The sequence below is a fragment of the Hydra vulgaris genome, chromosome 09 (genome assembly GCF_038396675.1).
Source record: "Hydra vulgaris chromosome 09, alternate assembly HydraT2T_AEP".
Classification (NCBI taxonomy): Eukaryota; Metazoa; Cnidaria; class Hydrozoa; order Anthoathecata; family Hydridae; genus Hydra; species Hydra vulgaris.
This window is the reverse complement of record NC_088928.1, coordinates 12,922,501-12,936,102: the sequence shown is the minus strand read 5'-3', so window position 1 is coordinate 12,936,102 and position 13,602 is coordinate 12,922,501. Positions and strand designations below refer to the sequence as shown.

The following is a 13,602-nucleotide window of genomic DNA, read 5'->3' as shown; positions in this document are numbered from 1 at the left end:
TGTCCCAAAATCACGAAACACTATTCGAAAAATGGTGTTAGGCTACTATGAACAGGTTAAAAAACTAGTTATAAAGGAAATAATTGATCAAATATGAAGAGGCTTCAAGTTTTCCTTAACGCTTGATGAGTGGACTTCTTTTGGAAACTGCAGATACATGAATGTGAACGTACATGAGTTGAAAAGTTATTGGAATTTAGGTTTGATTCGCATTTTAGGATCTATGCCAGCAGAAAAGTGTGTTTCACTTCTAAACGAAAGACTCAACAATTTAAAAAAAAACTTGAGGACGATATCATTGGTATTACCACGGATGGTGCAAGCGTCATGAAGAAACTTGGAAAAATTATAGAAAGTGATCAACAACTATGCTTTGCCCACGCTCTACAGCTGGCAGTAATATCAGTTCTTTATAAAAATGACCCCAATTACTTGGAAATCGATGAAATTTTAGATGATGAGCACACTACCTTTGCAAGTTTAGAGAACCACAGTGATGAAGAAAAAGATAATGATTGTATTAATGACTATGCTTCTGAAGAGGAAGATTGTATTCAAGATTCAAATAATTCATTTTTGTTTAATGAAACCTCTGAGGTTACTATTAAACACCAAGTTTTTGGACCTGTTATAACAAAGGTCAGGAAAATTGTAAAAATCTTTAAAAGGTCCCCAACCAAAAATGAAAATTATTTACAAAAGTACGTAAAAATTGAGTTTGGAAAGGTCATCCATTTGATTATGGATTGTAAAACCCGATGGAGCAGCTTATTGCTTATGCTTGAAAGATTTGACAAATTAAAATATTGTGTTAAAAAGGCATTTCTAGATTTAGAATTGGATTCTAAAATTGACGATTCAATTAAGATGGACGAAAATGAATATAAAATTGTATCTGATTTAGTAGCACTTTTGACTCCTGTTAAAGCCACTGTGGAAGCACTTTGTCGACGAGACGCAACTTTAATTACAGCTGACATTGCATTAGAGTTTATGTTGACCAAAATAAAACAACAAAAATCTGAAATCAAGAATAAACTGTATGCTGCTTTGAGTCACCGAATTAAAGAGAGGAGAACACCATTAAGTAGCTTAGTTTATTATCTTCATAATGGCCAGGTTACATCAACGAAAATCACAGATGTTTTTGTACCAAATACAAGTAATCAAAATAAAAAGATTATAGTAAGCATGATAAAGCGTTTTTATCCCGCAGATATAGCATCAGCAGCAGACAGCAGTTGTGATGTTCAGCTAAACCAGGTTTTAAGAAGCGACGAAGGTGATAAGAAAGTCAAAATAATTAGTTAACAATTAAACGAAGTTATGGAAAAAGGATTGATAGCTATACGAACAACACCTATAAGGGTAGAAAGTATAACTTCTAAGATTGAAAAAGAAATGTTTTTATTTGAAAGTGGTGGCACAAGAGGTGATCACCTTCAAAAAGTGTATAACTATATTCTATCTATACGACCAACAAGTGTAGAGTCTGAACGAGCATTCTCAGCCGCTGGGTTTTTATGCTCTAAAAATCGAACACGATTAAACGATGAAATGATGGACGCTTTGAGTTTTTCAAGGTAGAGCTTTCAAAACGAATTATAACTCTTATATATTAATGTATACTTATATTAATTTTAAACATTGTTATTTTGTGTTATCGTTTAAAGGTGTTATTTATAGTTTAAATTACTTTACTTCATCAGTTAAATTAATCATATAATAGTGTTTGATAATTAAAAGTTCTTCGCAGGCTTTATCTTCTATGATTGTAAGTTTTTCATTCAATCCCGGGATTTCCCGGGGACAAATTTGTAATCCCGAAATCCCGGGATTGAGAATTTCCGGGATTTTTGCCGTTCCTATGCTAAACTTCACTTTATTGGTTACTTTAAATTTTATGGTGTCAATCTTTTTTTTTTGCTTTTGATCAAAATCTTTGTGCAAAAGTTTCATTACATCACTTTCGTCAGCGGGGAGTTTAAATCCATCTCGAGCTATTGACTGGCAAGTGTATTTATTTCTGGTTATAGCTTAACTGATATGCCATCCATAATTCCGTAGCTTAACTGATATGCCAAATCAGAAACAATATTTTGAAGCTTCTTTTGCGTAAAGAAGTCACCAATAGTTTTTTGTCTCTTTTCTCTTGCTCTCTGATCTGTTAGTATGATTGATTCTGTTGCCTTATCTAAACAAAGTCCATGACTTTTTAAGTGATTTTTAAGTTAGTTGTAGAATTTCCTGAGCATTTTATTATTTTTTTGCAACACTGACACTGTCCTTCCAACTCTTTTGTATTTGGATTTTTCCGTTTTGTTGCGTATATCCAGACTGACATATGAATAATATGAATAGAAAGTAAGGATATTAAGTAGCCATTTTACCCACCATTAAAAACTAATTCATAACTAGTAACTATGCATTTCTTTTTAAATCAATGTAAATAAGAAACTGGTGCTAGAAGCCCTATTTATAACTCTAAAGAAACTCTTAAGAAACCTTTAAGAAACTTTTAGTACTAGATTAGTAAAAAAGAACTATTAAAATAGGAAACTCCTTAATACTTGTCTGTGTGCTTAGTTTTTTTATAAAAAATGATAACTACTGAACTAAAGTTATTTATTAAAGTTACTTATTATCCTATATTTTAAACTATTTATTAAATTGTTATCAAAAAATAAATCAAAATAAATTACCATTCAAATTGCTTTTAATAAACGTGTTGTTATATTGTTAATAAAGAGACTTTTCTCTTAGCAATTGTTATTTTTCAAAACTTAAACAATTAAACTTTTATCTGAAAGTGTTCGAATAAAAAAATTTGAACATTTTCAGGTTTGAATGAAACTTTATGCAGTTGAAACTCATTATTATATTGAAATAGAATTTAATCCTTATGCGAATGCATAAAAAAAGTTCCAGTTTTTAATTTTTGTCGCTTTAACTTTAATTAAAAAGACTGTTCCGTTTTTGTTTTTTCGTAAAAAAACAGCTGTTTTTCTGTTACTGTTAAACAGTGTTTAGAAACCCTAGTACTGAAGGGGTATATCTCTATTTTTATATACCGGTATAGAGTGCTCAATACTGATTAGAACAAATTATATTAGATAAAATTAAATAATAACACGTGGTAAGTAAACAAACATGACTGAGTTTCATACTTAACACAAGCATCAGTTGTCACAAGCAATCTTAACAACAACAAAATTAATCAATAAAATACTATGTACTCGGTGTAGTTAAGGCAATTTACAAATTATTTGAATTCTTTTATTTGGAATTAGAATGATTTTGTCAGCGTATTATGTCCAAACAAGAGCTTTAGATGTTATAATTTTTTTTGCTTTAGATTTTTTTAATACTTAAAGAAACTTTTCTTTTTTTTTAAATACAATTTTCAAAACCTTTTTACTATCCCTAATAGTGAATCTAAAGAACACCATTTTTGGAGTCTTTAGATCACTTTCGTTCATCAGCGTTAACATGAATTTGGGTAATATCTTTTAAAAAAGTGCCTTAATCCACTATAGATCCAAGTTCTAATCGGTTCTGATGTACATTAACTATATATAGTTGTCAAAATACAATATTTCTAATTCCGACCAAGAAAGAGCATATAGTTAAGAAAAATTGTCAATAAACGATCAGAACAGATCATATTATTAAACTTTGATGATCATTTCACCTAAAAAACATATTTATCCAAAATCTTATTCAAATTTGGACAAGCGATTGTGATTTTAAGAAAAAAAAATTAAAAAAAAAAGAATCTTCGGCCTGGGTTTTTTCGCTACAAACATTTATATTTTATATTAAAAATATTTTATACGCAAAATTTATCATTTTAATTTTTTATTCTTTTCATAATTCACAGACCTAATCATTTAACGGAAATGTCTCAACAAAATATCAAAATATATTTAATTTTGACATTATTATGTGGCACTTTTCAGTTAAACATAGGTTGCATAATTTTCCTCCTGGTTTAAACAGTTGCAATTTATTAACAATTTTTCATATTATTATAGTGTTTGTTTATCCCATTTATTTCAATTTCCCACATAAATTCGGAAAGTTCTGTTGAGTTTGCTTTATTTTCGTGTTGGAATGAGTTTTTGTGTTTGTACCAACAAACACAGAATGAGTTTTTGTGTTCATACACTCTTTAGATTTTAGTTTAATTTATCCATAGTCATAGTATTTAACTCTGAAAACGCAAGCATAGACAGATCTTATATACATGAGCTTGCTATTTTCAAGTTTATTTCACATACAGATTTATTTAAAAAAGTACCTTTATTTTGTTGTTTTTTTTCTAAATAATTTTTTTCTACTTGAAAAGTTATTTACGTATTAAAAATAAATTAATATTTTGTCATAAAATTTTTTGTTGGTATTAATTAATAAATAAGTGCTTTTAAATTATAAAAATGAAACTGAATTTTTTTATTTCTAGTAAAGATTCCAATATAATATAAAGAGTGATATACTAATTATTAATTAATCCAGCTAAGTAAACTTTATATGAAATATAGAGTTTATAAAGCTTTACTAGCTAACATTAAAAACATATATATTTTGTATAAATGATACTATGCATTTATATCCATAGACATCCATTTAATAATACAGTCGATATGAAATGTTTGCTTTAACTTACTACTTACATATAACTTATTTTTATATGGCATACACAAACCATATAGAAACTCACATAACTACATTCATTAACTGTTGATGTCATTTTTTTTAAAGCTATATTCATCATCTTTATTGGGAGTACCAAATATAGACAATCCAAAATAATTTCTTAAAACTTAATAACCAAAAATAGCTCAATTTGCTCCAGCAATTTCAATATTTATCCAAGAGTATATTGAACTAAACTATAGTGAAATATAATGCTATTTAATCCACTCTAAAGTAGGCTGAGCCCTAGTATAGTGAGGAACTTAAGTGTTTTGAAAAACTTGGGAATTATCTCAAACAACAACAAAAAAAACTTTTTTGGTACAAATAAAGACAAAGAAAGTTTGCTTGATTGAAAAATCTAAAATTTGAACTTGCCCACAAGTACAAACTAGCCATCTTTATAAATAATCTAAACAAAAATGAAGAATGCCTAGATGGTAGAAATTTGAGGGCAAATAATTTTATAACTTATAACTAGAATTATTAATTATATTTATGTATTAACTTAGATAATATATAGTTATAATTAATAATTCTAGTTATAAGTTATAAAATTATTATAAATAATTAGAATTTATAAATCATAACTTATTATGAATTTATATCTCTCTTGAGAAATATTGTGTTGTTAATATTTACTTAAATTTTCTATAACCTTAGTAGTTAAGAGGTGTTATTATTTCACAGATATTGACGAAAAATTAATGTGTCTGCTATAGAAAAATGAAAGAAAAAAACATATATATAAACTTTTTAAAATACTAACTTCATCTCTAGAGCTCTCCCAGCCATTTTCCCATTGATCAGCATACTTGAAATCACTTTGAAACCCTTTCATATTATAAGTAAATAGAAATTTTTTACAAGTTAAATTAAACAAAAATTTAAAGTAAATATAAATTAAATAAAAATTTATTCATGCAAAATTTATTCACTAGAAAATAAGTTATTAGAAAATAAATTCACTAGAAAATAAGTTTTAAAATATTAAAGAAATTTGAACCAGTGGAAATTCTTACATGGCAATAATAACATTTATTTATTTTTTTTGGTGGTTGGTAAGGTGCTCAAGAAGTCCTTGTAGTCTTATAAGAAAGCACTGCAGAAAAACACTTAACTAAGAAGTTCATGCCATCATTCACCAATATTGAGCCTTGGACTTTTAAAATATGGACATTATCAACCTTTATTGCAATAACTTTATCTGGCAATAATTTTTTAAGATCTTAATTATTTGGTCAAGCAATTTTTAAGTGCATCTTTACCTCCTTTATAAATCTTTACCATTCAACTTTCTTTCCAATCCTTTAGGATTTTACATTCATTAGCAATAGCATTGCAATGTTTTGACACTTACCATATACCTACACCCCCTGAACCTTCTAACTTCAATTTTAATTTAAATATAATCATAAAAACTAGAGTAAAATGTGCTTCAGTTTTACAAACTCAATAAAACTGTTTTTGAGTATTATATACTTTATTGAGTAACATATATTACTACATTATCTGATTTATTATTAGTTTATTAAATGTAAGTATGTCCACTTTTGTACTTTGTTATTGATGTTATTTAATAAGACCAGAAATAGGTGCTATTAATTTGCATATATTGGTAAAAAATGTTCAAACTAATGGGCCTGCACTAGGAAGATAATACAAAAAAATAAAATAATTTTTTTTTTGTTATTTCTTACCTTTATCAATGCATTCTTCTTCTTCAACATTAGGATCTTTAAGTAATCGCACTATTCTGTTTACATCATGTATGGAACTGATGTGTTGAAGAGTACATGACATTTTTTATATTAACATCTATAAAGTTTTGAAATACATAAATAAATAAAAAAACTTTATAATTATTTACACAAAGCACGTGAGCATAGAAATTCATTTGTAAACAATAATTAAAGACAGTTTATTAGAAAATAAGAAAATGCAGATTTAAGGGATTCTTACAAGGAAAGTTGAGTACAAAGTTGTTGGGGGGAGAGTAGAATACATTAAAACTGGGTATGTGCAGTTGAGTAGAATACATTAAAACAGGTATGTGCAAAACTTACTAAAAATGGGGCGGTAAAAACAACAATGAACTGATTCTAAAACAAATGCTTTTTTTTAAGTATTACCTCTGAATTTTGCATTTTATTCTGCCAACAAAAATATAAATAAAAAAAAAAAAGAAAACATTAAATATAATATAAGTAAATTAAAAATTATAAAAATTTAAAGAAACAATAAAAAAAAAGAAAATTTTAAATTCAATGTTGATTTGAATTGTATTTTGACACAGATATTTGACACAAAAACCTGGTCCACAGTTAATAAATCATGTTTCAAATTCATTTCTTCAAATATTTGATAATAAAATAAATTGTCAATAAAATCTCAAAAACTAATTAACCAGATCAAAATTATTCAAAAATAATAACTTGAATAAAAATAACTTGAATGAGAATTAGTTTTAAAACTTAAAATCTCTCTAAACAGGAAAGCTCAAAATGAAGACCAGATAAAATTTAAAAATATAACAGATTTAATAAAGGTTTTCATATTTATAAAAACTCAAATCCGAATTCATAATCAAAAACCAATAAAAAGAAAAGAAAAACTTAGTTAAAAAAAAGTTAAAAAAAAGAATCTATTATAACAAAGGGGAGCTAAATCATTATAGGTTATGAACCAAAACCTCCTTTAGATATATAACACTTTTAAACACCTTCAAATTTATAGTTTTATGCAACAGGGAACAAAAAAATAATTCAAGGTTTAAATATAATTCATATTCTATGAAAAATACTCTTTATTTAAACGTAAAAATAAGCAAATAATATTGTTGCAAATTCAAGTTAATCGAAAACTGTTGGCTTTTAAGGTTTAACTCAACACACTATGTCCATTGCATACAATACATAATGTAAAACTTGTTTAATAAAATAATTTTATAATATTTATTTAATAGAATAATAACATAATTACTTGTTTAATAGAATAATTACATAAATTATGTCAATTATGTTAATTCGATTAAACATGTTGCTACTTGTGTTCAATTAAACACCGCTTTTGACACTTGCCTACAAACCAATAACCAAAATGGTAAACTAACAGCTCCTTCTATATTGCAAGGATAAGAAATAATATAACCTATATAAGGGAACCAATTGCTGGGTAGAATTACAACTGGCACACTGTAATATTTGTAAACGAGGTAAACTGTTAAAAATGAAAAAAAAGTGCTTATTAATATTTTTGAAATCCAATAATACTCAAAAACATTCGAAGATTGACTCCTTTTGATTTCATCAAGTTTATCAGTAAGAAGATTTATCTTTCTTTGCAAGCGAGCATGTTTTGCAAACTCATTATGAATACTAATTGTTCCTTGCTCTTTTCGTAACAAAAGCAACTCTACATTTATATCATTTTGCATTTTAAAACATGGTGAAAAACGATTCAGAATCCAAACGATGAAAGGTTTTAATACTATAGAAATCCATTCCCATAAAAATACTATCACTGCTACTACTATAACTAGCATGATTAAAAATGCTAAAATAAAAAGATATATATTTATAATATTATTTTGAAGATTAAAGTTCTCAACTTCATGTATTTTTCTAACTATTATCAACAAACTTAAATTAAACTTTTTTTTAAATCAATTTCAAAATAAAAAAGCTTACCTATAAATAAATTATAAAAAAACTATAAATATTTAAAAACTATAAAAATTATAAATAAGATAAATTATAAAAAAACAAAACCAAAAAATATATAACCTAGCAATGTTAATATGTGAAGTAAAATGAAGGAAAATGGTCAGATAATAGATAAAAATGAGGAAAAAGGCAAATTATTTGCCAATAAATAGACAATAAAAGAAGAATAACATTTGTAAACAAGAAAGAAGATTCTTTAAGCAAGAAGCTCATAAAGGCTTATTATTAAAGAAGCCTGACAACAGGTAATGCTCATTTTTATAGTTCTAAATTATAATTTATTTTTTATATATTTTCTAAATCATTTTGTTTCCATTTCTTAGTTAAGACAGTCAGCTACTACAAGGAATGAATTAAGACTGTCATCTGCTATTTTGTGATGTACACTTCAACAAGCCTGAGTTCTAAAGGTAGGTAAATTTTTGAATTGTAAATTTTTTTTCCTGTAAAGTATAGATTAGTTAGCTATTTAAAAAAAATTCCTTTTAGTTTTCTTTTTTAGTTGTTAGATAATATTTTGCTAAAAGATATATTTTGGAAGACACCAATGATAAAAAGATTATAAGAATTAAAAATTCTGACTTATGTTAATTTTGGACTATATTTTAATGGGGACTTTAATAAAAAAACAGGGGTGGGGTTTACAGTTGATGATGACTATGATGATGATGATGATGATGATGATGATGATGATGATGATGATGATGATGATGATGATGATGATGATGATGATGATGATGATGATGATGATGATGATGATGATGATGATGATGATGATGATGATGATGATGATGATGATGATGATGACTATCTCCATCATTACCATGATTATTATCATTACATAACTAATAATAAATAACATCCACTAAAATATAAAAATATGAAAAATTGTAAACATAATGATAAACAATTAGTAACTGATAAGAATTTATTAACATCATAACAATAATATTAAACTCATAAATATTTTAAAAGCAAAAAACTTTAAAGAAAACATCTAGAAATGCAATCAATAGCTTCATAACATTTCTTGTCTAATTTTCCATCTCCACCAAACACAAGATCCTGTATCTTGCAAGTGTACACAACTTCATCATGGACGATAAGTTGAACCAAATTTCGTTCTAATGTTTTTTCTAGAGTAATTTCATAGTTTCCTTTTTTTAATAAAGTAATTAGGCCTTGTAACCGATCAAGCCTATAATCAACAGTGCCACAAGACAAATATGGTCCATATAAAATAGTTACATCTCCTTTTTTATTCATCTAAATAAAGCAATGAAATAATTAAAAAAATTGGTAACAAATTTTATCATTTGGATCTCCTAATTTTATTTTTTTAATTGATTAACTAAATGTTAAATAAAATATAAATATAAATCTATAATATAATAATAAAATATAATATGAATATAAAACTATAAATTTCATTCGTTTTATTTTAATTTATGCAGAATATATGTATACACATGAAAAATAAAGTTTATTCTCTATTTTTTCCATTTAATATAAACATATTTACAATATTAAATAATACAATACTAAATATATTTAAGTATAATGCTAAATACTGATAACAACTAAATCTTATATTTTTATTCAATTAACACGCTTATATGTACTTAATTTTATTTATTCATTATAAAAAAATAATGAAAAATTTTCATTACATTCAAGTTGGATATTTAAAGTAATAAAAATATTTAATGAATAAAAAAACCCTAAACAGACTCAGAACACGGTCAACTCTAGTGAACCTACTCACCCTAAGCCAATGTATGCAGTCTCTTGATTTTTCTTCATACAACATTTAATTCAATTTTTTAGTTGGAAGAAACTTCCAGCTTGCCAATTACCTGCATACACCATTCTTTTAATTTTAGTCCAAAAATCCTTTATCGGGCACAATTTGGGGACATTATCAAGGTTTTTGTTTTTCAGCACATTCAATATTTTTGCATTTTAGGTAATCTTGAACTTTGTTTGATGAATGTGTGGAAGCTAGATCAGGCCAGAACACAATTTTGTCATTTTTGTGAGCCTCATTGATAAACTTCTTTAAATTAACCAGACATTTGGAAATGTATACATTCTTATTTACTGCTTGGTCCGAATCAGAAGTATAAAACTGTGCGTTGGCAGATAGTCCATTAATGGTTAAAGGTAAATACAAGTAATCAAATAGATCATCATAGGTCATATTTTGAAAATTTGGAAAATTCTTTGGGTAAAATATTTGGAAAAAATCCGGAATATTTTTTCCTTTATATTCCTCTTAATTTTGCATTTGGCTGAGTTTTTTCTAATTTTTTTTTCTAACTTTTCTTAACTTTTGTATGAGTGATGAGTAAAACAGCTTAAATAACAAATATATTACAAAAATATATACCTAAACTTGTATATATGGAAAATGTTTTGGATATCCGGAAAAACTAAAAGTTGAGAAAAATGTCCGGAATTCTGAAAATATCTGGAAATAGATAATCCCAGTAATCATCAATGATCACAAATTTTTTTTCAAAAAAGTGCAACCAATTTTTGGCACTTAAGGTCCACAGCTTTTTTCTGAGCCAATGTTCTTTTTGGCGGTTTAGTTTTTTTGAATAATTATGTTGCTATTCTTTTTGTTGATAATTTTGGAAATATTTTCTTAAGAAGCATTTAATTTCTTGGCTAAACTATACCATGAAACACCATTCTTCTTATCAACCAACTTGTTTTATCTGTTTTTTAGGCTTTTTTTTTTTTTTTCGCAGTCTAACTTCCGACCTTTTTTTCTGGCCCTATATTGTTCTCCTTTGATTGCAGTATATTGTACAAAATCGAAATGGCACATTTTCCATACAAAAATGATCAACAGAAAAATGTTTAGTTCTTATTTGTATGCAAATCCAAAAAAAAAAATTCGTTTTCAAAGTACTTCTTGATTTTTCAAGTTTTTAGACATGTTTAATAAGGTTCTAAAAAAAAAAAAAGAGTATAGTATATTGAATTTGCAACAAAATAGGTAAAATAGGTAAAATAATAAAACATTGCTAGACATATATACTAAAGCTACAATGTTTGTCTAGATTTTACTTCACTGAACCCAACAAATTATATACTAATTAAAAGGTTTTTATGTTTATTATTATGTTTTGAACAATTATTTATTACTTTATGCGCATATTTTAATTGATTTAAAAAATGGCAATTTTTGATGAGTTCAAAAACTTGCAGACAAAGTGTTTATATTTGAATTTATAAATTTTACAAAAGCTTTCATACCTCATCATCAGTTCCACTTTCTTGCTGCTATATCTAACTGTAATTACTTTTTTAATCTTTTTTAAAAAACTAATTCTTTTGAGAACAAATACCTATTTATTATTGCAAGAAATCTATGTAAAAAGGTGTTGTCTGATGCTAGGCTTCATTATTCCCAGTTAACTAAATCTCATATCTTATCTTAGAAATAAGGTGCTAGAGACTTTTGGAAAATTTTAACAGTGTCATAAAAAAAGGCAAGTCTATTCCATCTCTAATTCATGGAACTGTTCTTACCTTTCTTAACTTTCCCAAGGATAAGGCAGAACTGTTAGAAAAGCGCTTTTCTTCTAATTCAACTCTTAAATCTTATGGCCATACTCTTCCTGTCATTCCAGTTAAACAGGTTAACCCACTTTTAGACATTTAAATCACTCCAGCTTTGGTTTCTTTAAACTATTCAATAAGTGCTTGACTGAATTTTTTTTTTCCCCTGCTGGAAAATAGCTACTGTGGTTTCAATTTTTCAAAACTCTGAAGAACATTCGGACCCCTCCAACCATTGTCTAATCATTTCTCTTTATTACTAAATAAAAAATTATTCTATCAACTGTATAAACAATAAAAAAACTGACCCAAAATTATTAACAAAAAGTGGATACAATGAAAACATTAAGCCACTTTAAATTACATTAACGAATTAAGCAAAAGTCTTTATATTAAAATAACTTTAAAACCAATTAGCTTTGCTACCCATTATAACTAAAACTAAAAATTAAAACTGTTTTCAAAGCAACCCCTGGATATTAAATAAGAAATAATATTTTAACTCTAATGTTATACTAGCCCCCTTTTCCTTTAATTTTTAAACATTTCTCTAGACAATTTTCTAACTTTGCATAAATCTAAAACTTATTTTTAATACATTTTCTTTACCTTGGGATAAACAGACTTTTTCTGAATATCCAAAATAAACTAAGCATTTAATCAAAAAAATTTTTGGTTCAAACTTAAAAAAAAAGTTGGAGTCTAATAACTTACACTTTGAGAATCAATATGGTTTTCGATGAACTCCTTCTACAACTGACTTGCTAACGGCTGTGACTGAAAGATTCTATTGTGCAATAAATGGTGGCGACAAGGCAAGAGCTATTGCTTTTGACATATCTAAACCTTTCAATAAAGTTTGACATGCTGATCTTCTCAATAAACTTTATACAGTGTATCTGGGAAAAATTTTGAGATTAATAAATCATTTCTTTCTAACCACGTTATTGAAGTTATCCTTGAAGGTCAACACTCTTCTTCATTTCTAATAACTTCTCAAGTACCTCAAGGTTCTATACTTGGTTCTGTGTTATTTCTTATCCCCATAAGTGATCTTTCTGATAATTATCCATCCATGATCATAATCCATCATCTAAAGCGACTCTGTCTGCTGATGACTCAACTTACACTCCTGCTTTGACAAAAAGTCTTCTCTTTTTGATCATTTAGAACACCCAGCACATATTAAATCTGATCTCACTTCTGTAACAGATTGGTGCTTGCTGTGGATTGTGAAATTTAACTCCGAATCCTAGTTATTCACTGCAAACAACTATTGTAATACTATCAACATTCCTATAATAATGAAAGGCAAACCTCTAACTGCGTCCTCTTCTTTATGCCTTCTTGGATTATAGTTCACTACTGGCCTCTCATGGAAACCATTTTTACAATCGCTTCTAAAAAGTATATTTACAATATAAACAAATTAGAAATTTTTAGGGGAAAATGTGAAAAGCTTTAGTATGTCAGCAAATTTTTGAACTCAATAAAAAAACTCAATTTTGCACGCTGATATGTATATATATATATATATATATATATATATATATATATATATATATATATATATATATATATATATATATATATATGTATATATATATAT

General features: G+C 26.7%; 1 protein-coding gene across 2 annotated transcripts in view; it reads right to left on the bottom strand.

Annotated features, from left to right (window-relative positions):
* LOC100202624 (rab3 GTPase-activating protein non-catalytic subunit) overlaps nt 1–6,514 on the bottom strand; it is a 127,365-nt gene extending 120,851 nt beyond the window's left edge. For both annotated transcript variants that reach the window (XM_065804764.1, XM_065804765.1), the window contains exons 1-2: nt 6,396–6,514; nt 5,465–5,529 (exon numbers count right to left, since the gene is read on the bottom strand). In XM_065804764.1, coding sequence (XP_065660836.1) covers nt 5,465–5,529; nt 6,396–6,498 — 168 coding nt within the window. In that variant the 5' untranslated portion in view covers nt 6,499–6,514. The remainder of the gene's footprint in view (nt 1–5,464; nt 5,530–6,395) is intronic.
* Nucleotides 6,515–13,602: the final 7,088 nt, after the last annotated feature.